Consider the following 26,614-nt stretch of genomic DNA (forward strand, 5'->3'; position numbering starts at 1 on the left):
GCAGGGTGCCCTCACCCGTGTCTGGCTGCTGTAAGGGTTTATAACAGTGTATTTACTACAATAAGAGCAGAGGTGGCACTTGTAGCGCTTGTTCTGCAGGGTGCCCTCACCTGTGTCTGGCTGCTGCATTGATAAGATAATTATTGTATTTAATACAGTTTTACAGTATTTACTTTTGGTCTGGACTTTTCTGAAAGGTTTGATACATATACAACATATATACAGTTGTATGACTATGAGGTTCATCAATAGGTCATTGTACAGTAGGTATGTTAACAACAAGATCAATGCATGCTGTGTGCTATATGATATCAGTATGCAATGTAGTTTAGAGTGTAGAGCAGATGTGTCTTCACTGAGTTGTATACAGTCACCTCTCCTTTCCTCCCTCCCTCATTCCTTCATTCCTAATGTCTAGAACAACACTAACCTAAACAGTATCTGCCCCAGCCTGTTACACCTCAGTCCCTGCACTGTTAGTGACCCATGGATGTTTTTTCTGCATGTGTGTCTGGAAGTTGCCCTTCTATGAGGCTATCATTCCTCTCTCTCTCTCTTTCTCTCACTCTTTAATTCCTTATATCTCTACTACTACTAAGACTAACCTGTACAGTGTCAGCCGCTGCCTGTTCCCCTTCAGTAGCCCCACTGTTGGTGACCCAGGGATATTTTTTCTGCATTTGTGCCTGGAAGTTTCATTTCTGCATGGTTACCCATCCTCTCTCTCTCTCTCTTACTCTTTCATTCTTTATGTCTATAACAACTAACCTGTACAGGATCAGCGGCTGCCTGTTCCCCTTCTGTTGCTGCACTGTTAGTGACCCAGGGATGTTTTTTCTGCATGTGAGCCTGGAAGTTTCCCTTCTGTGTGGCGGTGTACAGACAGTACTGGCACTTGAAGGGCCTCTCTCCGGTATGCTGCAGCATGTGCTGCTGCAGGCATCGCTTGAAGGGGGTGGAGTAGCTGCAGTGCTCACACTTAAACGGCTTGTCCTCCTGGAAAAATAATTAAAAATAAATGGTATTAAAAATACCACAAATCAAATCTAACCATGTTCTAATGTTTGCTCTGTACATATCGAAATACATGTAACTTAGTTCCTTGCACAATCAGGAACTTATTGGAATGTACAAGGAACTATGTTATATGCACAATGTCATACACATACAATACATGTACATGTATTTCCCAAATGTCATAGACATCTGAGGTAAACAAACCTTTATGGGAAATCATATTACACTCTGACAGCAGCATTCAAAATAAATGAGGTACCATTGCAAACATTGCAAGATATGTCAGCAACTTGCACAATAACAACTACTAGTCTGCATGATGGCATAAACATACTGTAAATGCAGAAACTTTTGCGGTGGTTTAATGTTCACGGCTTTTATGGTGGCCGCTTCACCGCGAACTTAAAACCATCGCAAACATTCTTCTATGGCAGTACGAGACTACAGTGCATGGTGCTACCACGAACTTAAAACCACCGCAAAAAGTCCTTTTTCCCACTACCGCAAAATTAAATCCCAGCGAACTTAAATTCATTTACAGTACTTAAAACTGCTTCATAATCATATAAACAAACTTATGTTAACCTTATGAGTCTTAATGTTCAGATAAAGACAGCCCTGTGATGTACTTCACTATATGATTTTACTTCAATAAACAACATTACCTTATGAGTCTTCATGTGCAGATACAGCCCTGTAGGGTACTTGAAGCAGGAGTCGCACAGCTGACACTGGTAGGGTTTGTCGGAGCGGTGTTTGCGGGAGTGCGAGCGCAGACTGCTCTTGGTGGAACAGCGGAAGCCGCACTGCTCGCACATGTAGGGCTTCTCCTTGGTGTGTGTGCGCACGTGGATCTTCAGCTTGTCCGAACGCTCGCAGGCGTAACTACAGTATGGACAGGTGAACGGCTTCTCACCTGTGGAAGGGACAGAACAATGGTTAAGTCAGGTGAACCTCACCTGTGGAAGAGACAGAACAAAAGGTTACTGCTCGCACATGTACAGTTTCTCCTTGGTGTGCGTGCGCACATGGATCTTCAGCTTGTCTGAACGCTCGCAGGCGTAGCTGCAGTACGGACAGGTGAACGGCTTCTCACCTGTGGCAGGGACAGAACAATGGTTAAGTCAGGTGAACCTCACCTGTGGAAGGAACAGAGGAAAAGTTTACTGCTTGCACATGTAGGGTTTCTCCTTGGTGTGTGTGCGCACATGGATCTTCAGCTTGTCTGAACGCTCACACGCGTAGCTACAGTATGGACAGGTGAACGGCTTCTCACCTGGGGAAAGAACAGAGAAAAGGTTACTACTCGCACATGTAAGGTTTCTCCTTGGTGTGGGTGCGCACATGGATCTTCAGCTTGTCCGAGCGCTTGCAGGCGTAGCTGCAGTATGGACAGGTGAATGGCTTCTCACCTGGCAAAAGGAACAGAACAAAAGGTTACGTCGGGTGAACCTCACCTGTGGAAGGGACAGAACAAAAGGTTACTGTTCGCACATGTACAGTTTCTCCTTGGTGTGGGTGCGCACATGGATCTTCAGCTTGTCGGAACGCTCGCACACGTAACTACAGACTACAGCACAGGTGAATGGTGTTTCACCTGGAGAAAGGACAAAACAATTGTTACGACAGGTGAACCTCAACTGTGGAAGAGACAGAAGAAAAGGTTACTGCTCACACATGTAGGGTTTCTCCTTGGTGTGGGTGCGCACATGGATCTTCAGCTTGTCCGACCGCTCGCACGCATAGCTACAGTACGGACAGGTGAATGGCTTCTCACCTGTGAAAGGGACAGAACAATGGTTAAGTCAGGTGAACCTCACCTGTGGAAGGGACAGAAGAAAAGGTTACTGCTCGCACATGTAGGGTTTCTCCTTGGTGTGGGTGTGCACATGGATCTTCAGCTTGTCCGACCGCTCGCACGCGTAGATACAGTACGGACAGGTGAACGGCTTCTCACCTGGGGAAAGAACAGAACAAAAGGTTACATCAGGTGAACCTCACCTGAGGAAGGGACAGAAGAAAAGGTTACTGTTCACACATGTACAGTTTCTCCTTGGTGTGTGTGCGCACATGGATCTTCAGCTTGTCCGACCGCTCGCACGCGTAGATACAGTACGGACAGGTGGAAGGCTTCTCACCTGTGTAAGGAACAGAGGAAAAGGTTACTACTCGCACATGTACACTTCTCCTTGGTGTGCGTGCGCACATGGATCTTCAGCTTGTCCGAACGCTCGCAGGCATAGCTGCAGTATGGACAGGTGAAAGGCTTCTCACCTGTGAAAGGAACAGAGCAAGGGTTAAGTCGGTATCCTGAAATCTGTGTGACACATCTGATGTAACCTCAGCTGGAAGAAAGATTGCTGCGTCAGACAATTTTCTGACTGTCACAGCCAATATGTCTTAGCCAGAGGCAAACCGTTTCTGACCTGGGGAAGGAACAAGACAGAAGATTAAGTCTTTAAAGACAATTCAATGTCCTCAACTGGATATTAAGATTTGCAGATTACTTCCAGATATTTCAAACGACATCCAGCACTCTTAATCTTTTACAGCATCACCAAAATCAACTGGAAGAACCTGGGCTAGGCATACATGTGCTAGTATTGAATTGTTATGTACTAGGTTCAGACTTTTAAAACCCCAGTGAGAGAATGATACTCCACCAAACTTGACCAAACAGATTTGTAACCGTCAATTAGACCATTCTTTTGAGTATTGCCCATTCATAGGTTTTCATGAACAATTAGGTCCAGGTTCAGGTCCAGAAAGGGACCTGATCCTCTGGACCTGGACCATACTTGTACCTAGGTTTCCCACCTCTAGTTCAAACCAACCTGTGTGTGACATCTGATGGATCTTGAGCTGGTTGGCCCACTTGCAGGTATAAGGCAGTGTATGACAGCTAAGAAAGACTCTTGCAGTGACAAGAAACATTTCTAACATTTCTCTATTTCTAAACAATACTGGGGAAGCCCCCTCAACCCAGTAATCATGATGTCTTAGCCTTTTCCTTGAAGATGCCCCTCACCTGTGTGAGACATCTGATGGATCTTGAGCTGGTTGGCCCACTTGCAGGTATAAGGCAGTGTATGACAGCTAAGAAAGAATCTTCCAGTGACAAGAAACATTTCTAACATTTCTCTATTTCTATAAATTACTGGGCAAAGTCCACCCAGTAATTATGATGTCTTAGACTTTTTCTTGAAGAAGCCCCTCACCTGTGTGCGACATCTGATGGATCTTGAGCTGGTTGGCCCACTTGCAGGTATAAGGCAGTGTATGACAGCTAAGAAAGACTCTTGCAGTGACAAGAAACATTTCTAACATTTCTCTATTTCTATAAATTACTGGGCAAAGTCCACCCAGTAATTATGATGTCTTAGACTTTTTCTTGAAGATGCCCCTTACTGTACCTGTGTGAGACATCTGATGGATCTTGAGCTGGTTGGCCCACTTGCAGGTATAAGGCAGTGTATGACAGCTAAGAAAGACTCTTGCAGTGACAAGAAACGTTTCTAACATTTCTCTATTTCTATAAATTACTGGGCAAAGTCCACCCAGTAGTTATGATGTCTTAGACTTTTTCTTGAAGAAGCCCCTCACCTGTGTGCGACATCTGATGGATCTTGAGCTGGTTGGCCCACTTGCAGGTGTAGCCACACTCGGAGCAATGGACGTGAGGCAGTGTATGACAGCTAAGAAAATGTTTCTAACATTTCTCTATTTCTATATATTACTGGGGAAAGCCCTGTTAACCCAGTAATCATGATGCCTTAGACTTTTTCTTGAAGATGCCCCTCACCTGTGTGTGACATCTGATGGATCTTGAGCTGGTTGGCCCACTTGCAGGTGTATCCGCACTCGGAGCACAGGTAGCGCCGCTCATCCTCATGCACTCGCTGGTGCACATGCAGCTGGCTCACCTCCTTAGCTGAGTAGTTGCACTTGTCACATCTGAAGTTACATGACATCAACATTTTATAATCATGATAATGATATTATAAGACTTTCTTAGTCCTATATGACTTTCTTCGTTCAGAATTGGTGAAAAAATTCCAATTTGAAACCCCTGTCCGTAGCCTAACACCCTGTTTTTTTAATACAACAGCCTTAGACTAATGAAACTTACTTTTGGTTACAACACACAAAAGGACTTGTCACACCGCAACCAACAGTAGATATTGATTGCGAGGGACGTGTCTGTGTGCTTCGATGTAAACATGTTGTAAAATCATAATTACCAAATGAATCTCAATAATTGCTGAGAGTTTTTTCTGAGATTTTTCATTCAATAAACTTGTACAAAAACTTCCCATATAATCATCCTGACTTTTTACAATGCAACATCATTATGGAATTTTAACATTCAATCAATGGAATTGCGCTAGTTATGAGTTTAAAGATCAAGCCTTAAGCAGGAATTAACCCATAGCAGGTACAGGTACATACTTGTAAGAAGTTGCAGTGGAGTGCACCCTGCGCATGTGCCTGGCCAGGAGACAGCGTTTGGTCTGTGAGACTTAAGATTGAGCCTAAGACTTAAACCATAGCAGGTATGTACTTGTAAAGAGTTTTGTCTAGGAAACTAAAGATTGAGCCTAACACTTAAACCACAGCAGTTACGTACTTGTAAGGAGTTGCCGTGGAGTGCACCCTGCGCATGTGCCTGGCCAGGAGACAGCGTTTGGTCTGGGAGACTTAAGATGGAGCCTAAGACTTAAACCATAGCAGGTATGTACTTGTAAAGAGTTTTGTCTAGGAAACTAAAGATTGAGCCTAACACTTAAACCACAGCAGGTACGTACTTGTAAGGAGTTGCTGTGGAGTGCACCCTGCGCATGTGCCTGGCCAGGAGACAGCGTTTGGTCTGGGAGACTTAAGATTGAATCTAAGACCTAAACCACAGCAGGTACGTACTTGTAAGGAGTTGCAGTGGAGTGTACCCTGCGCATGTGCCTGGCCAGAAGACAGCGTTTGGTCTGGGAGACTTAAGATTGAATCTAAGACCTAAACCACAGCAGGTACGTACTTGTAAGGAGTTGCAGTGGAGTGTACCCTGCGCATGTGCCTGGCCAGGAGACAACGTTTGGTCTGAGAGAAGTCGCACAGCTGACACTGGAACACCTTCTCAGGTTTGGGCTGGCGATGCTCCGCGTTCTGGTGCTTCTTCAGGAGCAGCTGGTGGCCGCAGGTGAAGTCACACTGGTCACAACTGGAGGACAACATAATCATGAAAATTGCCTTATCAAAAAAGGACATACAAGTAAGTCCATTGTAATACTGTATTGAAAAAGCACAATCTACTGTATCATTATCATAATCCAAAAATATCATAATCGTGAATAAAACTGTAGCTTGATAGGTGACCTTTCCCCTTTGACCAGCCCTAACCCCTGACCTCCCCTGACCTTACCTGATGTCGTCCTCGTCAGCATGAAGGTCTTAGATGTATATCTGTAGGTAGTTCTCTCTTGACCTTCCCTAACCCATGACCTCTCCTAACCCCTGACCCCCTAACCCATGACCTCCCGACCCTACCTGACCTCCCCTGACCCTACCTAACCTTACCTGATGTCATCCCCATCAGCGTGCAGGTCTAAGATGTGTTTCTGCAGGTAGTTCTCTCCTGACCTTCCCTAACCCCTGACCCCTGACCTTCCCTAACCCCTGACCTCCCTAACCCGACCTCCCCTGACCTTACCTGATGTCGTCCCCATCAGCGTGTAGGTCTAAGATGTGTTTCTGCAGGTAGTTCTCGCTGGATGTGGAGAAGGGACACCTGTCGCACTTGTGGGTCTTGTGCACCTTCTTATGTTCCTTCAGCTGGTCGTAGGTGTCAAACTCCTCACTGCACTTCAGGCACACCTGGAACAATGTAGCATGCAGTGGTGCTGTGGTTAGCAAACTTTCATCAAGATCAGAGGGGTGATCTCTGGCTGAGTGGGTAGAGTGTTCGCCTTGCATTAGGTAGGTCGTAAGTTCAATCTCCGGCCAAGTCATACCAAAGACTTTAAAAATGGTACATGCTGTTTTCTCTGGTTAGCAATCAGCACTAATGAGGAAGAGCATGGAAGTTAAACACACATCACTACCAGCGGACCAGCCCCCTGCTGTAGTGACTTGCACATGTGTGGCCCAAGGGCTACAGAAATGGAGATGGGCGCCAACCCTAAGCATCTGCACAGATGTACGGGCAACTTTAACTTTTTTTCAACAGGGGTGGGAGTTCAAATTCTAGAACACACTTTGACATCACAGGTACAAGTTACCATTCATTTACTTGTATTTTCTTCTAGAATGAGGGTAGAGTGTTTGCCTTGAATTCCCAAAGACTGTAAAAATGGTACACACTACTTTTCCTGCTTAGCACCCAGCGCTTATGAGAAGGAGTGTGAGAATTAAACACACTGCATTGCAAGTGGACTAGCCCTCTGCAGTCACCAGTGTGGCCCGAGGGCTATAGAGAGGGAGATGGTACTGGCCCTTTGTAAGGGACAGTGTCCACATAGAATAGGCACTATCGTGAAAAATTATGTACCTTAGTATTGTGTTTGTGTTGTGTTCCCAGTGCCAGTGTAGCAACAGTTGTAAGAAATTATACAAACCTTTGCCTTGTGTTCATCCGTGTTGTGTTTCCAGAGTCCATAGCGACTGTTGTAAGAAACGATACATACCTTAGCCTTATGTTCATCTGTGTTGTGTTTCCAGAGTCCATAGCGACTGTTGTAAGAAACGATACATACCTTAGCCTTATGTTCATCTGTGTTGTGTTTCCAGAGTCCATAGCGACTGTTGTAAGAAACGATACATACCTTAGCCTTATGTTCATCTGTGTTGTGTTTCCAGAGTCCATAGCGACTGTTGTAAGAAACGATACATACCTTAGCCTTATGTTCATCTGTGTTGTGTTTCCAGAGTCCATAGCGACTGTTGTAAGAAACGATACATACCTTAGCCTTATGTTCATCTGTGTTGTGTTTCCAGAGTCCATAGCGACTGTTGTAAGAAACGATACATACCTTAGCCTTATGTTCATCTGTGTTGTGTTTCCAGAGTCCATAGCGACTGTTGTAAGAAACGATACATACCTTAGCCTTATGTTCATCTGTGTTGTGTTTCCAGAGTCCATAGCGACTGTTGTAAGAAACGATACATACCTTAGCCTTATGTTCATCCGTGTTGTGTTTCCAGAGCCCGTAGCGACTGTTGGCCACGAAGTTGCAGCCCTCGTTCGGACACTTGAGGTCCTCTGGATCGCGCTTGCCGCGGTGCATGGTCATGTGGCGGTTCAGGTGCGCCTGTGAGTTGAACCGCCCGTCGCACGTGGGGCAGATGAACTCAAGGTCACCCGAGTGCATGTTCTGGCAAGGCAAAAAACAGTCAGGTGTCTAGATTATTCATAACATACATGTATATTCATTTCTGCTCTCTTTTACTGGGGTACTCTTTCAGTGACTGGGCACTATGTTTTTCAGCAAGGCCCTCGGTACATGCAGACAACGTTATTATTATATACATGGCCAAATGAGATTTGTACATTAAACAATGCAATAGCTATCCACAACTGTTGTTGTTATCAAGGTGGCCAGGTAGTAATAAGGTTTAAGGTTAAGAATAAGGTTTGGAGATCAAACCACTCTACTGCACAGTGTGTTGAAACACAGAAAAGTAGTATAATGTACATTTGTATATGTTGGCTGCATGGTTTAAAAATTGTAAAAATGTACTGATCTTTCCCTACTTTTTCCTTTATTCGATCATATCAAAAATCATAAAAACCAAAGCTGAACTGGAAGAGCAACATGAAAACACAATCTAAAGGGGGACGTCTGTACCTTGGACACACAGTTCACCATCGGATCCAGAAATTTGTAACAGGGGGCATCTTCACTCCTAGGGCTTCTGCACACATTACTAATTCTGAACAGGGAGGGCATATCCGGTTCGTCTCCCCCTAAATCCGCGCATGCAGTTTACGGGATTGAATGTCAGGCTCAAATTGTCCTTCCAGCCCTTTGGGTTCATCTTCACTGCTTCCTCAATTCTTAGTTCTAAGTGAGTATGAACTAAGATATAAATTAGTGTAGCCTCATGGGGTTGTGTGGCATAACTGTAGAGTGGTTGACCCAGAACCCAGAACCCAGAGTCATTGAGTTTGAATCTTGTCATACTATCAATTGCATGCCCTGACTGAAGAAATTCCCTCAACACGACTTTCCTCACTCCACCCAGGTGTAAAGACGGGTACCTGAGTTTAGTTGGGGAGGTAAAAGGCAATGTGCTCCACCTTCCAATACCATGCATTAGACACAATAGATAACAACCCACTGCCTGTATGGCCTTTAAAAAATGCCATGAGACTACCTTTACCTTGTACTAGACCTTACCTTGATATGCCTGTTGAGCGAGGCCTGGTCGTAGCAGCCGTACTCACACAGGTCACAGGTGTGTGTGGGCTGGCCGGAGTGGCGCAGCTCATGCTGCTGAAGATGGTGCTGTGTGGTGAAGGCCTGGCTGCACTCTCCACATTTGAACTGGCGAGACTCGTCGTGGACGGCCATGTGTTCTGTCAGACGATACTTCTGGGCTGTAACAGGAGGGAAAAAGTTATATATGTGCATTGTAACAAAGGAGCTACGGCCGTGGCACGTTGGTACACCCGATCCCTCGATCTCGGAAGTTAAGCAACGTGCGGTCCAGACAGTACTTGGAGGGGAGACCACCAAGGAAGACTGGATGCTGTAGCAGGGTCATACCAAAGACTCTTAAAAATGGTACATACTCCTTTCTCTGCAAAGAGGAAGAGTATGGAAGCTAAACACACTTCACTACCGGTGGACAAGCCCCCTGCTGTAGTGACTCATGTATGTGTGACCCCAGGGCTTAAAAACGGAGATGGGTGCCGGGCCTACGCATCACAATGTGATGCATGGCAACTTTAGCTTTCGCTGTAACAATACTTTGTAGATACAATTGGCATCATGATAAATAATAGTACTTTCTTTGACTTGAAGGGAGTTAGAATCCTGTGTTACCGAGTGACATAGGCTTGCATGTTTCAGCAATGCTACATGATCGGAAAAACAAAGAGTGATTGTCACTAAGTCTAGCACTGTCAAGTGCCCAAGAGGACACCGCAGAAGAACTTGGGAGGCTACTAAGGGTTTACAGAAGCCAACTGGGGGCCCTGGGATGAAAATAGAACATCCAAGAGAAAGGAATGTCTACAGCCACCATATATCAACAATTCCAGAAATAAAAATAAATACTGAAATGGAAATTCTTGCCCTTGAATGATTAATTGATTGATTGTTATTCTCAATTCATGAAAAGACAGTGCTCCAGCTTGAATATTACCATTTTATGCTAATTTTTCAAACTTCTCAAAGGGAAGCTGTGATTGGCTCCCTAGATAATTTATGCAGCAACGAAAGACATATGGAACACATTTGGCAATTAATTACCAATCAAGTGACCAATCAACTTAAATATTTCGCCAATTGCATCTTGAAAATGATACACATTTTTCCACTTACTCACTTGTCCAGATCATCTTCCTTTTGTACACAACAACTTAATATTATATACTAAGTACATGTTTTGACCCACAAACAAAATGTGCAACTTGCAAACCCACTACCCGTGTGGTGCAATGTATCCTGTGTACTGTTAACATTCATCATACCCAGTAGGGTTTCTCACCAGAGTGTAATTCACTCATTTCTGCACAGCCATGTCTTAAGTGACAAAAGGGTGCACTCTCTACAGTTGTGTGGTTTCTCATGACTTGGATTCCACAATGCTGCGATTCACAATTTAAAGCAAATAGTAACCTAAGACTAAGTAACCTCTATGTGTGAAGGAACATCATGTCACAACTTCTGCTTTTCTTTGACGAATATGAATTAATTGTAGGCTAATCTTGTTTGATTCATAGCTATTTTTGCCTTCCATTGCCAGAGTAATAGTGGGATCTCTAAATACAATGGATTTCTTGAATACTTTTAGACTTCCAGTCCAAAAAAACGGTCAGGACATTCGTTTTTTTGGACTCAGTTCTTGGATGTTGTACCGGTAAAAACTGGTCCAGCCGAACCGGTATCCAGCCCTACTATCATCATCATCATTGTTCGGCTTCAATGCAGGTGACTGTTAACCCTTGTCCTGCTGAGCCAGTTTACATATGGGATGGACATATTCAACCCTTGTCATGCTGTGCTGTATTCTTATGGGTTTGGGGTATTTCTCATGTAAAACTTGCATGCCACTGCAAAGCCCATCGATTGGGGAGCAAATCTGCAGCAGCAGCACAGAACAGGTCACGTTTTACTGATCTGGTGAAGAAATCAGCTCTGGGAGGTTGAATAGGGCAAAAAATCACCAGCAGGACAAGGGTTTCCTGTAATTCCTTTTGCTACTGGCAAAGTGAGCAATTTGTGAGTTGGCTATATATGTACCAGAGGTTTTGTCCATTCTGTCCAAATGAGATTGAAGATGAACGTCACTTTGTAATGGATTGTTCTCTATATAATGACAAACGCACAGAGCTGTTCACATTACTTTCCGCTTGCTCTAAAGAATTTGCTACTCTTTGTACGATAGATAAACTGAACTACATTCTTGGAGGCGATAATCCTCACTGTGTACAAGTAGGCAAATATATCCAAGAATGTCTATACCGTAGAAGCAATAGTGTAAATGACATGCTAGTCCCTATGTGCTGATTTATTCATACCTATAGATATTCATATATGCGTGTTTAGTTGTACTGTAAGTAGTTGTTATACATGTAGATCTTACGAAAGTCGCTGTGCTTTTGTCGTGTCAATAAAGATTTGTATCATTGTAACTATACATACATGTATAGCAGATGTAAAAGGAAAGAGAGTGTGGAATAAAATTGAGTAATGAGCTGGTCCCTCCCCACTGTGAGTCTGAAGCACCCCTGTAACCCACCTGCCTGGAAGTCGCACTGCTCACATTTGTAGGGTTTCTCCCCAGTGTGGGTCCTGAGATGGGTCTGCAGGGCCCTGTCCTGGTAACACGTGAAGTCACACTGGCTGCAGTTCAGGATCTTCCTGCAAGGGGGCAGTGCAAATCATCAGTGCTGTTTCTTATTGAAAAATAAGTTTCTTTGCTGTACTGTTAATAGTGTTATCAGTAACATTTTGATGTTTTGTATGTAGCCTCGTAGTACTGTTGTTTATTAGTTATTGCCCTACATTGTATAAGGTCCGATTGTTGAGTAATAAAGTTCATTCATTTTGTGTGGTTGCAACTTCAAACACCAGCACTTTACAAGCATCTTTTAACAGAGATGCTTGGTCTCTGTCACCTTCCTGCAACTTATGTTATCAACTTATGTCGTGTATTCTATTCTCATAACGTGACATCACAGAAACAACTTGGATTGCTCATTCTTTGACAAAGACTGGAGCTGGACTGTTTGGGTAAGTACAGTTTAACTCTGCATAAGATTAAGAATGATTTCTACCAACAGTGTCTAACTCTAACACAAACGAACTAAAAACCTAACAAGCACAAGGTACGTAGCATGTCAGAGGCTGTAAAACAGGGCTCGAAATACCCACTTGCCCACTTGAAAATGCAACCACATTTTGCTGTGCGCAACTTAATTTTAAACCCAGGTTGCACACTGCGCAACCTGAAATTTTGCAGTTGGAACACTGCTTTTTCCCTACCTACATGCATAAGCTTTTGTATTTATTTTTTGATAACAATATTTAAAACATATTTCATAGTTACATATTTAACTGGAAGAAAAGATGGATATGTAGCTGATTTGAAGAAAGTAACAAGTTGAAAGTGGGCCAACCTGAAATATTGATGGCGCAACCTGGCTTTTGACTCAGGTTGCCAGTTGGACAACCTGGCTGAAAAAAGTATTTCAGGCCCTGTAAAATCAAATTCTTTACCCTTTTTACCCTTTTTTCAGATAAACAGAGCAAATTCCTTCGTAAATTCTAACACTAGATTTAGATAACAAATGATTTGAAAACAAATCCAGTTTGTACTTACTTGTGCACATACGGCCTCCTCTTGGCCTTGGGCCCAGGTTTAGGACCAGGCTTGGGACCAGGTTTGGCGCCAGGTTTCTTCCTGGCTGCAGTGTTGATACTAATGGGGCCCTTAATACGGTGGTACTTGCGCAGGTGAGTCTCCAGCGCTCGCTCCTGCTTACAGGTGAAGTCACAGTGTTCGCACTGCAGGGCCGCCCTGTAAGACATCGCAGGGGAGGACTCAGTACCCCTCCTACATCAACAGGACATGGTTAATTATACAGGCATGTAAGATAACGCAGGAGACGACTCAGTACCCCTCCTATATCAACAAGACATGCTCGTTAATTATACAGACATGTAAGATACTGCAGAGGACGACTCGGTACCCCTCCTACATCAACAAGACATGGTTAATTATACAGGCATGTAAGATATCGCTGGGGACAGCCCAGTACCCCTCCTACATCAACAAGGACTTTGTTAATGGGTGTACATGTACAGGTACAGTATAACAGTTACACACACTTTACCTTGGTGTCACCACTTCAATTTCATGTCTATCAAGACAAGATTTATCTTTTAAAGTTAAATCAAACAGGGAGGTTCAGCTCCCTACATAGGGATTGGTATGACAATGTAGACAGTCACACAGTATCAGAGATAAGTGGTATGGGAGTTATTGTTATTTTTGTAATGCCATTTTTTTGGCGACGCCTCAGGGGCGAGCCTAATGTTTATAGTGTGCGACCGTTTGACAGGAATTCTAGGAATTCCGCAGGCATGCGAGGAATTTTTCTACGGGTATTTTTCTACGGGTATTCCCTTGGGAATTTGTTTTTGTGTGTGACCTTTAGTCTGCTTTGGGTATGGCGTATAATACGATGACGTGACCGATGTTATAAACCAGGAATTCATGTGTTAGATACTCGTTTCACTTATCAAGTCTGATATGTTTTGAATTGTTAAAAATTTATTGCTTTGTTGAGTGGGCGGCAACAAGTAGTGTAGTATTGTTTAGTTTAGGCTCTTTTTGACCGACCGAATGACTATATAGCACATTACATTTTCTAACAAATTACCCGATATTATGCAGCAATAGGGGAGATAAGTGTTTTGGGGCATAGGCAGTACACGCTGTTACAGATTGTTACGATGTTTCGCATGCTTATGAATACTATAATGAAGAGCAATATGTCCCAGCTTTTATTTCTTATATAAGCTTGTGCTTTTTACAATTTGGAATGGAATGCTTTAAGTGGATGTCGTTTGGAGCTATAGAAAGGATGATTTTGAGGCTAGAAAAATAGCTTCCGCCTTTGTCTTTTGAGCTTTGGGATGATATGCTTTCACGAGGTCAAAGCAAATGATGAAGACGAATATGCCACAGTTTTATGTCGATATCTATAAAATATGAAGTGAAGTGCTTTCAGGTAATTGTCGTTTGGAATTGAAGCTGGTGTGTTACGCCGAAGGGCGGTTATACCGGCTATATAGATACATATTAAGTAAAGCCTGATTGTGAAAACTGAAAGGTTAATAAGTCACTTATTTCAAACAAGTCATGAAACCAATGGATTTCAAGTTGTTTAGATTCTGCTTTGAAGACTATGACTAGCACAGCTAGAATAAAGGAAGGACGCAGAGACAAGGTTTTCCGTACACTTGGCACGGGACACTGTTAAAGTGTTTTGACGTTACTACATAATGCTGACCCCGCTAACTTCGGTCACAGGTTGGATACAGAATAATTGTACTGAACATTTCTATGGCCGTTCTCTCCTTAACTACATCCATCTCCGGTTTGATTCGGTCCGTCGTCGCTGAGGTTAACCTTATGTACGGTTCTTTGATTTACATGCACACTCAACTTCTACTGCAATGTATACCCGGTACACTAAATGCATAGTAATGGTATAAATCACCTCAAAACCAGTCCGTGAATTCTCTAACTAGTTTTAGGTTCACTATGGTTGTAGCAGCGCAATCGATTGGCTATTCTAGATCTGCTACTGGTCTGGCACTCTCCTCTCGTTGTCTTCCTCATGTCGACGGTGCTGTTCTGGGTGATGTGTGGCTCCCCTCCTTCCCGACTTTATAAGGCACGCGGACGTCTATTCCGGCTCCTCCAGTGATGCATCTCGTCTCACCGACTTGCAGTGGAAGGACTCGACTGATTTTCCCTGTCGTGGTAGGAGTCCCTGTGCAAGTTGTGGCGGAACACCTCGACGTTGTCACTCGTGTCCTATATGTATCATTAGTCTGTTGGGATCGAGAGAAAATACAGAGATCACATCGCCCGTTTCAAATACTTAACGGATACACTGATACTGAAAATAGCGGTCGCTCTTAGGAGAACAAACACACACTCATCTCAACTTGATCACCTTGGCTGATTGATATATTCCAACAAGTCTGCACTGATTACACCCCTATGTCTGCGCTTTCATCAGGCGCACTCACTCACATCACACTGACTGGTTAAGTCCTGCCATCAGCAAGGCAGTCGATGGAGCCCTGGAGACCACGGCGGTTTGATCTGACTTCTACCCTGTACATGGACAAAACATTGAAACTTTCAACTGTTTCTGACAATGGGATACAAAATAAATGAAATATTTACAAAGAAGCTGTGGTATCCATCTAATCAAGTTACAATAATTCCAGTCTGCACAATCTGCCCAAATATTAAGTCTCCAGAACTTATAAGATCGTTTTCACTTGACGTCACAGTTGCGTTCGAACGTTCGATCGGCCATGTTGGATGATAAGCTGCTCGATCTCCACACGGCTGTGTGTGCACGTGGTGGACCCGTACGAGGAAAGAAGGTTTCTATTCAGAAACGGGCTGGATGTTTGCCGTGCTAAATGCGAGTTCCATTAACACGGGGCACGGACTTCTCGCCGTTTCTATCTAACAACGCTCATTATAGGCACTTTTAGCTCTTCTAGCGGCCCGCCAACATGGGCGCCGGCGCGTAGTTTGTGCCATAATACTCTTTCAACGGGCTGAATGTTGGTTTCCTGAGGCACGAGGTATGTCAATGACGTACAGGCCATGTCGCACAAAAATGTCAGCGAGCTGTAAATGAGTATATTCCATGGATAATCAAGACACTTTTTTTTAGAAATTGTCCGCGATTTTTAGGAGTCGGTCTATGCTCGCCTTTCACCAAAAAACTGCTCCCAAATCAGTGAAGTTCCGATGGTGATGGTCATTAAAACTGGACTGTCTCGTTCACACACTTGTGCGCACATCAAGTCAGCACGTGTTCAATTCAGTATTGACATTTTGGTTTGGGTAAAGTTTACGAGTAACGAAGTTCTTTTTCTTGACCCACAATTGTAGATGGTCGAAGATAATATTACTTTAGTCGCAAACTTTACCTAAGACAAAACATGTCAATACGGAACTTACATGTGTGAATAGGCACAATACATCCCTCATACGCATCTCAATCGTTTTGTGTTAGTTTTAGGAGGCAGGCATTCTCTCAGTACGGCCCAGTACGCGTACCTTAAACTGACAAAAAACGATTCAGATGCGTATGATCGGTGTCTATTGTGCATACGACTTCGTATGATCATATGAAAGAAAATGTCAATACGCGTACGGACCTCGTGCGGACTTTATATACACGCTCACTCGTGTGGCTGCATCCTAAACGGACAGTCACACGAGCGAGCGTGTATATTCTCTTGGCCGAGCTCCTGTAACCTCATGCTGTCACTAGATACAGTTTGGCACCTGACTGAAAGACATGTGCCAAGCATTCTGAATTTGAATTTGCAGCAGTAACGTCAGCAGCACTGATTATGCTTAATATTGTTATGATTATGCTTAGTGTTGACAAAATACGGAAAAAAGACGGGCGCACGCGAACCTAACGACCCGCTGGGCCGCACTATCTGCTTGTCTCACGGAGTCAGGGTCGTGGAAGCGCCAAATCTTGCCCCTTGTGAGGCACGCTGGATAACAGGGCAGGTATAAAGTTTGGTGGGGGATCGGTAGCTAGTCCTCCGCCTTTATGAAAAGAGTCGATATAACTTATAACTGTTAGTCACCCAGGTTAGCGGCCAACGGATGCCCGGGTATTCAACCACCGGCACCATGTTGTAACTGTTAGTCACCCAGGTTAGCGGCCAACGGATGCCCGGGTATTCAACCACCGGCACCATGTTGTATGCCGTTTTTTAAGCGTATGGTTCAAGAACCTATTATTGCAACTTTGTCCCGATATCTAGCCTTGGCTACGTCACTTAATGATTCGCATTTCCGAGAAAAAACAGCACACTTGAACCCGCCGCAAGCAACTTTGACAGCGCCGTTCTGTGTTCTATTCATCCAGGTTATCATCCAACATAACATGGAGCCCACGCGTGACGGAACGGTTTTCGAACGTTCTGTGAAAACGAGACACTTTCTCCGACTTTGGGCAACAAATCACTCATAAACAAATAAACCAAAATAAATCAAAAATCAATATGAACTAACAATACGATATTACAACGGACATACAGAAGCAACATACAAGTAGACACTGACAAATATGACAGAAGATTTATCCTTCTCAGACGAAAGAAACCCCATGGCAACCAAGTTCCCATAATCTATATATAAAGTTATTAATATAAAAAAGTTTCGTCAGGGGCTAGCCCAATAGTATAGTGTCTTGCTAAAAGGAAAAGAAAAACGAATAAAACGATGAAAAAGAGTGATGGATGTCACTCGAAACGTCCGGAAGTAAATATCCGTTTTTTATCCAGTTGTAGAGATTGAATTGTATTTGAATAGTTTAACATGGAGGTTTCTAACTGAGGCCTCCTTGTTGTCATGCTGTATGATCCTTTGAATAGATAGGGCTATTTCCATCACACAGGTTCCGTCCGCAAATAAGTAAACAACACAATCAATTACAGATGTCAGCATCGACCGGACTCACTCATTCTTCAATTTCTTGGGTGTATTTCATGTATATGGAAACTTAAAACGTGGGTATATCACCATCATAGTACAGGACGGCTACAATAAAAAATTAGACTGTACTTACGAAGCCATGACCTCTTCGAGCCGCGTTTCGTCTCCAACTGATAAGTTCGGCGGTTGTCTTTTCTGATATACATGTACATCCATATCCCTCCGCTGCTGAACTGGGTCAGCTGTATACCAACCAATAAATCACAGAAAACAATGATCGTAATCCTGACACTGGTCAAATACATATGTATATCACAATCTAGAAACAATGTTGATAGTTAGATACGAACATCTAAAAGCTTCGCGTGTTTGTACTACTTTTGACGGCGCTTGTGTCTGTATTGGTTACCCCCAGATAACCCCGCGAGGGGCAGAGTAGGGGGAGGCTTGTGTACCTCTGATCTGAGGATGTTATTAGATCTGGGCCAGTTCTACACAAACCAGATGTTATTTTGCAAGCTTAAGTCAACAGTAAACACAAGTCCTACTTGAATACTACGTAATCTAGAATCAAAATCAATGTGACTGTACACAGATGACATTAACAGTTTCAGTGAACACAATTTGAAGTCCAAGATACAAATCTATCTTTAAATTCAATTTTTATACCCTGCAATCGCATACACCCGAGTGTGGCCTGATCATACCGTAATCCCCTATGGATAAACCTATTGTTCGAATGAAGTACAACTATATTTCTCTACGTCAAATCAAATTTTGAACATAAAACAACACAGAAACAGATCAAACGTCAAAATTATGGATGTTAGGTAATAAGATTCCATTCTTTTCTCCCAAGAAATTTCTGCCAAGCCCGAAGAAAAAATAAAATAAAATACACAGATCATGCATGCATGATCATGCATTCTTGGTCTTTGGACATCCCAAAAGTTGAAATGGGGCAAGTAATGGGTTTTGTTACACACCCAACAATACTGTTGAATGACTGAGTCGAGATAGATCACAAGTAACTTGTTTGTTGTTGTTTTGTTTTCGAGCAAATCACCAGGAGAGATAATCAACACACGAACAATCGCCGAGAACAACTTTTGTACACGAAGTCTGCAGTAGTCCTTGAAATTATGAGGCATATTGGGGTACAAGTGCAGACGAAAATGTGTCCTAAAATTGCGGTGTATTTAACAGTAACCGGTACTACAAATCTGTTCCGAGTTCCGCCTTATTCTATACAAAAAAGCATTGTTTAGACCAACTTTACGGTACCGATTTGCACTAACCTGGGGTGGTTCCTCGTCTTCCAGATACCTTGAGGCGAAACTACTGGCCCGGCTACGTGCACCAACATTATCCTCGGGAAAAACTCTTCTTAGACTCGCGGCATTTTGTGTGTATCAGGCGGGAGAACTGGGTCAGAGTACCCCCGGACGCTTGTCTATTGTTCGCAAAACGAAGATCACGTGACTCGGAGCACGCACGCTCAAACGGGGTTCAAACATGACTCCGAGCACGCACTACTTACAGGTACATGTCAGTGCGTGCTCGCGGGGCCCAAACGTAAGAATTATCATAGTATTAGATCACGTAAAAGACCCGCAAGGGTTCACCATCAAAGCAGTTTTTTTTATTAAACTGAAACAGAAATTTTCTATTTCTTGCAGAAAAGATATTACAGGTAATAAATAAGACACAAATACTGGGTAATAGTATGTTCATGTTCATGCTACGAAACGTGTTGTTTACATGGCGACAAGCAGCTTTATTACCCTTTGAAATATTTTTGGGTGTAATATTTTCACCTGTGTATGTATGTCTGTGATTGTTTGTGTCAACTCAAGATAACTTAAGAACTGTTGCTGAATGGTGAATGATTTTGGTGTGTTGGTGGGGTGTGACAAAAACGGAAATAGTTCTGTATCTGTATCTATATAGCCGGTATAACCGCCATTCGGCGTAACACACCAACTTCGCAGGCACGCGGTGCGGCAGCAGCTGGTTATATTACACTGAACGATCCGTCACACCTAACTTTTGCACATCTATCTGCAAGCGCCCTTTAAAACTATCCAGAGAAGATGCCCCTACTGTGCTTGGTGATAAAAAAATTCCAATCTACGATAGTTCTGGGAAAATACGAATTTTTGAACACATCGATCCTAGGTTGGAATCTCTGGTACCTGAAGGCATGACTGTTTCTTGTTCTTTTTTGAGCTGGTATTAGATACTTATCAGTCGGTACGTCCACCAGCTTATTCTTCATTTTGTACATCATGCAAAGTCTGGACATTTTCCTTCTGTCTTCAAGTGATGTCCACTGTAGATCTGTTTTCATTTTGGTAACACTAGCATCCATGTTGTAGTTGTTTGTACAGAATCTGGAATTCTGTACCCTTTCAAGTTTATCTTTGTCTTTGTTTGTATACGGATCCCATACTGTTGCAGCATATTCAAGGATAGGTCTTACCAGTGACGTGTATGCAAGTGATTTTACCCTGGCTGGGCATGCCTTCAAGTTACGTTTGATCAGCTCCCAATGTCTGTTTAGCCTTGGTTGTTATTTTGTTAACATGGATACCCCACTTCAGCCCAGTTGTTAACGTAACACCTAGGTATAATTACATCTTCGGCCTCTAACGGCTTCGCTTGGAACTGCAGCGGAACTTAATCTTTTTATATCTCGTGTTCTGAATAAGCCGTGGTTACGATTGATGGTTGGTAGATAGCTCTTGTGCTAGGAAAGAAGGGCATACGTTTGGGCCCCCAGCGATTTGTGTTGAAATTGCAAGTAATTTTTGTCAAAACTTTCCGAAGACGATTACTCAAGAAAGAAATAACGGATTTTCATGATTTTTGGTCTGTATGTAGCTTAGACAATGTTATACAAAATGAAATACAAATTATGCAAAATAGGAGGTCATTTCCAGAATTAATGAGAATACGATATATCCCGGCCAATTCCAAAGGTCTGAACAGTGGCAAGTTGACCAAGTGTATGACTGTGCGGACACCTTCTCTATCTCACTCTTTCTTTTTTTAAATCACTACCCGTCTCCTATATCCTGTAGTTCAGGGCTCCGGGCTCGTCCTTCAACTCCCGGGCTAAGCTCGAGTGAGAGCATATGGTGTGCTCTGTATTTAGACCCTTCCTCTCGCAAGCATCTCAGGATAGTACTCAATTCCTTGTCCATCTGTCCTCTGTTCGGATTTAGATTTGTGTCGACATATCGAGGGGCCCAAATTTACCTCATATATATAAACTATGTTCCCCAGCCCTTACCAAGGCAGATCAGCCCGCCGATCTCACATTAGCGCTCCGGGGGAGTTTAAGCCGGAAGGAGTTGTCGCTACCCTTTTCGGGGAAAGGGCAGGTGGACCTTACAAAGTTCTGTTGTTATTTTGAAAAATAGCTCAATACACCCTTGAGCCCTATCTAGTCCCTGATTCGCTACTGCAATAGCCTGCTGACCAACTGTGGTGTGTTGTAGCTGGCTACCTGGGGTGGTCATCAATCCTAGGTTCTCTTCCCTCTGACCAAGGGCCTTGGAGAGCCTTTCTACAGTCATCCTGCCAGACCCCTGCACGATAGATATTGAGATTGGGCTGCGGTGTGATAACCAGGCTCGATCCCGGCTGGCTCCCAGGGAAAAAGATCCACGAAACGCACATATCTTTGACCCGTATTTCAACTGAACCGAGAAGTTTTTAACCAAAAGAACCAACCTACCGTAACTTGGTTGTATCTCTCTATCTCCCTGTATGTCACAGAAGGTCGTTCAGCTCTTGATCTTTGAGCAGATGTTATACAATGGCTTATTCATATACCTACATCAACATTGCAGCATTGGCCAGATGCCTTGATTCCTTGAAACCGCTGCCATAAAATGGATTACCCGAAATCCAACACTTATCTGGCCAGGCGCAGATTATTGCACAATATCAATGTAACATGTAACATGCTTGAAATAATCTTTTTAATTTCAACGTCGTTTAATTGTATTGATATTTCTTTATGGTAATATTTAACTTGTGTATCAACAACATCATACTACACAGCACATTAAGCCAACGTATCGCGACACTAAGACACTAGCACATACAGCCCGGAACATCATCATGACTTACCAAGCATACAATTCCTCAATCATCTCTATCAAGATACAATGTATATAAGTCAAACAATATTACCGTCGCCATGGCAATGCTTTTTCATTGCCACACTTTTTGTTATATATATTCTATTTTCAAGGTTTTTAGCCTTGTGCATATGTGTATGCGATAGCTTGTGTGCATGAGTGTACGTATGTGTGTGTGTGACTGAGTGTGCATATGTTGTACGTACATGATGATGATGATGATGATGATGATGATGATGATGATGATGATGATGAGTGTGTGTGAATGAATGAATGACATTTTATTTCGTGTCTTACGCTGTGTGTGCAAAGCCTTTATCCTGGGTGGTCTACAATTCCCAAAACACCATGCACTATTTACCTGGGAGTATATTTCCTCTTCTTGACAGGTCTGAGCTCCTCGTCCTCAGCATAATCCTCATCTGCCTCATCATCATCATCACCTGAGTCCAGCAGCTGGTACCTGGGGGGAAGAGATGGTTTATCAAGTTTCTGTACTTCTGATACTATTTCAAATTTTACAACCGTATACAAAAATAAAGGGCTTAGCAACAAGCTTTCAATCAGTCCTCTGATCCTTTCCAAGTTGTAATGACTCAAAGCCTATGGGTAAAGCCATGTGATCATATTGTCATAAGATCTGTGAGTCACTCAGATTGAGAAAGCCTTGAGGATTATATCATTTCATCACAGATCATTTGTAAGTGAAAAAAGAAACAGTTGAGTACAAACAAGATTGTCGCCACCTTTACATTTTTTTGTCCCTGGCTCATTGTTTGGGAACCCATGTTGTTAATTTTCACTGTTAAATCTGTCATTTTAACCGTACGAAAACACATTTTCATCAGTTCAATGTCATGAAGTTTAGACTTTTTTGACTGATGGGGAGAAGTTTTTGTCCATCCCAACAAGTGCAGGGGTGTGTGTAGACAGCCATGGGTACAATATTCTATAACATGTACTTGGCTTTCACTTGAACTTTGGTGTAAACATCTTAAAGACTTCTGTGCCACACATCTTGAGAAGCTAGTTGTTTCTTAAGTCTCACCTCCTCCTCTCCTTCTTACGCAGGTTCATCTGAAGAGTCTTCTCTCCCTCCTCCGGAGCGTCTTCCGCCAGCAGGTGTTTCGTTAACATCCGCTTCGTTAGCAAGGCTTCACTCTCACTTTCTGCCTCAGTTTCACTTTCGGAGACATACTCCACGTCGTTGTCATGGTCACCGTCGTCTGCCTCCTTCTTAATGGTAGTCTCGGCTTGGGTTTCACCTGACCCAGAAGCTTCCATTTGCACGTCTGGGGGGGTTATGTACTCATCGCCCATGTTTTCTGCTTCCATTTGGCCGGGACTCCCCCCGGCTGTCAGTTGCACTTGGGTCGTTCCATACCCACTTTGGGCCGAACCATCTAAGTTCATATCCGGGGGTGTTACGGGTGACAGAGAACCAACGCTGTACTCAAATGTGGACAGGTTGGCTGTGGCTGGTGCCTCCCCTTGCTGACTTGGTTTCTCCCCAACATCGCCCTCTGCCTCCAAAGGCTGGAACTGCAGGGTGTCCTGAACAGCTTTCTGATTGGTTGCCTGAAACGACCAAAAAAAAATGTTTAACACAACGAGTAAATAATATGTAAATCTGCTTAGCATTCCAAACTTTCCCTTGTTTTAAAGCCAACCATTAAAAAAATAATACAGAGTAGGACAAGTTATTTTATTCAGAAATTTATCAATCGGATCGTTCAATGTAATATAACCAGCTGCTGCCGCACCGCGTGCCTGCGAAGCTGGTGTGTTACGCCGAATGGTGGTTATACCGGCTATATAGATACAGATACAGATCTTTTCAAGATTTCTGTAGCTCGTAATTCTACAGCACTTTTGTGACAAATTAAGAACCCAACCCTTACCTGGTTCTGGAATGTTCTCTGCTGCTCACTGCTTGATGACTGGGAGGGCAGCAAACTCCGTGTAGTGTCGGCGAACAGACTGCACATGCTCTGGGCAATCAGGGCAGAGTCCAGCTGACCTGTGGTGGGGTCAGAGGTCGGCAGGTTCTGCTGGGATGGTTCTTGCTGTTGCTCGCCATCTGTTTTCACTTTTGTTTCCTTTGCTTCACCCCCCTTATCAGTAATGAAATAGTCCTGCAATTCTGGAGATGCCTTGGCGACAGGTGGCTGGAAGGTCGTTCCACTATTTGCTGGGGGAGGGCAGGTCCCTTCGCCCTCCTCTTCCTGATTACTGCCACCCTCCTCAATTGGACCAACTTCCTGGACAACCTGTTCCGTTTCCATGGCAGCTGCGTCCTGATTGGTCCCTTCGGTGTCCGGGCTGTCCTCTGATTGGATGAGGTTCTGGAAGTAGCCCTGCTCCTGCAGGCCTGCATATTCCGGGTGCTTCTCTAGGTGGCGCTTCAGCAAGCTGCCCTTCCGGGCGGAGTAGCGGCAGAGCGGACAGCGTAGGAGCTTCTGCTGGCTGCCGATTGGCTGTCCCTCTGCGCCGGGGTGTTTGCTCTGGATGTGAGACTGCAGGTTGGACTTCTGACGAGCCGCGAAGGAACACCACGGGCACTTGTGGGGCTTCTCACCTGGGAAAACATTGGAGAAACAAACTTCATAAATACTTCAATAAATTCTAAACTCACACAGCTATAGTCACAAAGATATGTTCCGTTGAAATAAGAAATGAAAGTTCTGGCCCTTCTGTTGTTTTTGGCAATGAGTCTCCAGTAAGTTCCAATATTGCTTCTTGGTTCCCAAACAATATTACAGGCCCATAGCTTATAATCTCTATCGTAGTTTTAGCGACTATTCCTTCTCTACAACTCTCCACCAAAGAAAAAAAGACACACCCACACGAAAGAGTCTACTAGCCAATCTTAAGTTTCTATTTCTCTAAATACTGACACTCCTACACTGTAACATGTACATGCATGTTACATATACTTTTGGTTACTGACCACCACCACACACACTGTTACCCTGCCTGTGTGTGTGGATGAAGGGACTGACTTTTGTTGTATCCTCTGCAATTGTTGTTTATACTTTGTCCCCATACCTGTGTGTTTGAGCATGTGAGTCTTGAGAGTCTGTTTCTGGTACTATACCTGTGTGTTTGAGCATGTGGGTCTTGAGAGTCTGTTTCTGGTACTATACCTGTGTGTTTGAGCATGTGGGTCTTGAGAGTCTGTTTCTGGTACTATACCTGTGTGCTTGAGCATGTGAGTCTTGGTACTATACCTGTGTGTTTGAGCATGTGAGCCTTGAGAGTCTGTTTCTGGTACTATACCTGTGTGTTTGAGCATGTGAGTCTTGGTACTATACCTGTGTGTTTGAGCATGTGAGTCTTGAGAGTCTGTTTCTGGTACTATACCTGTGTGTTTGAGCATGTGGGTCTTGAGAGTCTGTTTCTGGTACTATACCTGTGTGCTTGAGCATGTGAGAGTCTGTTTCTGGTACTATACCTGTGTGTTTGAGCATGTGGGTCTTGAGAGTCTGTTTCTGGTACTATACCTGTGTGTTTGAGCATGTGAGTCTGGAGTTTCTGGTACTATACCTGTGTGTTTGAGCATGTGGGTCTTGAGAGTCTGTTTCTGGTACTATACCTGTGTGTTTGAGCATGTGAGTCTGGAGAGTCTGTTTCTGGTACTATACCTGTGTGTTTGAGCATGTGGGTCTTGAGAGTCTGTTTCTGGTAGGCCGCAAAGTCGCAGGACGTACAGCGGTAGGGCTTAACGCTGGTGTGGCGCCGGGTGTGCTGGTACAGGCCTGCCGCAAACTTGAAGGTCTGCGGACACTTGGAGCAGCGGTACAGGCGGTCTGGAGGGGGGGGGGGGTACACATGTTATTGTGGGAAACCCAGGGGATGGTAACACACACACAAACATGAAGGTCTAAGGATACTTGGAGCAGCGGTACAGGCGGTCTGGGGGAGAGAGGGAGGTACACATGTCACTGGGGGAATATGAAATATGGACGGATGGACACAACACACAAAAACACATACATTATGTCCACAAAATACAAATAAATACAGACGCACACACACACTTGAAGGTCTGCCGACACTTGGACACACAAAAACACATGTTTGCAAAACAAACACAAATGTCACACACACACACTAGAACAAACTAGAACACACTTGAAGGTCTGCAGACACTTGGAGCAGCAGTAGATGCGGTCTGGGGGGAAGGGAAGGTACACATGTCATTGTGGGGAAACCCAGGGGATGGTAACATGGAAGGACAGATGCACACACATACACATCTTGATACAGGCACACCTGCACGCACACACACACGCACTAACACTAGACCTTGATACAAGCACTAACACACACATACAAAATATACTCGAAGAAATACACACACACACACACACACACAAAATACACAAAGAAATACTCACATACAAACATTCAAACACTTATACACACACAATTATGTGTATGACGTTGTGTGTGTGTATTGACAAACACACTTTTGGGAATACACAAATGCATCAATTATATTACAG

General features: G+C 43.7%; 1 protein-coding gene and 1 long non-coding RNA gene across 5 annotated transcripts in view; both read right to left on the minus strand.

The window, feature by feature from the left end:
* The window catches only part of LOC118405542 (zinc finger protein 142-like), a 34,915-nt gene that overhangs the window by 480 nt on the left and 7,821 nt on the right, over positions 1 to 26,614 (minus strand). The window contains exons 8-20 of the mRNA XM_035805047.1: positions 25,751 to 25,915; positions 24,008 to 24,684; positions 23,155 to 23,684; positions 22,468 to 22,569; positions 13,057 to 13,290; positions 11,974 to 12,095; positions 9,405 to 9,604; positions 8,175 to 8,378; positions 6,719 to 6,882; positions 6,047 to 6,229; positions 4,820 to 4,971; positions 1,683 to 1,933; positions 769 to 996 (exon numbers count right to left, since the gene is read on the minus strand). Of these exons, the coding sequence (XP_035660940.1) occupies positions 769 to 996; positions 1,683 to 1,933; positions 4,820 to 4,971; positions 6,047 to 6,229; positions 6,719 to 6,882; positions 8,175 to 8,378; positions 9,405 to 9,604; positions 11,974 to 12,095; positions 13,057 to 13,290; positions 22,468 to 22,569; positions 23,155 to 23,684; positions 24,008 to 24,684; positions 25,751 to 25,915 (3,212 nt within the window). The remainder of the gene's footprint in view (positions 1 to 768; positions 997 to 1,682; positions 1,934 to 4,819; positions 4,972 to 6,046; positions 6,230 to 6,718; positions 6,883 to 8,174; positions 8,379 to 9,404; positions 9,605 to 11,973; positions 12,096 to 13,056; positions 13,291 to 22,467; positions 22,570 to 23,154; positions 23,685 to 24,007; positions 24,685 to 25,750; positions 25,916 to 26,614) is intronic.
* On the minus strand, positions 14,686 to 19,498 carry LOC118405845. Of its 4 annotated transcripts, none has more exons than XR_004829943.1 (4): positions 19,254 to 19,498; positions 18,089 to 18,197; positions 15,425 to 15,588; positions 14,686 to 15,299 (listed from the first exon to the last, which is right to left on the minus strand). It is a non-coding gene; the product is annotated as an uncharacterized LOC118405845 (long non-coding RNA). The 4 variants fall into 4 exon arrangements; XR_004829944.1 differs by having other exon boundaries at positions 15,505 to 15,588; positions 19,254 to 19,490; XR_004829945.1 differs by having other exon boundaries at positions 15,516 to 15,588; positions 19,254 to 19,488.

This window comes from Branchiostoma floridae, chromosome 18, assembly GCF_000003815.2.
Source record: "Branchiostoma floridae strain S238N-H82 chromosome 18, Bfl_VNyyK, whole genome shotgun sequence".
NCBI lineage: Eukaryota > Metazoa > Chordata > Leptocardii > Amphioxiformes > Branchiostomatidae > Branchiostoma > Branchiostoma floridae.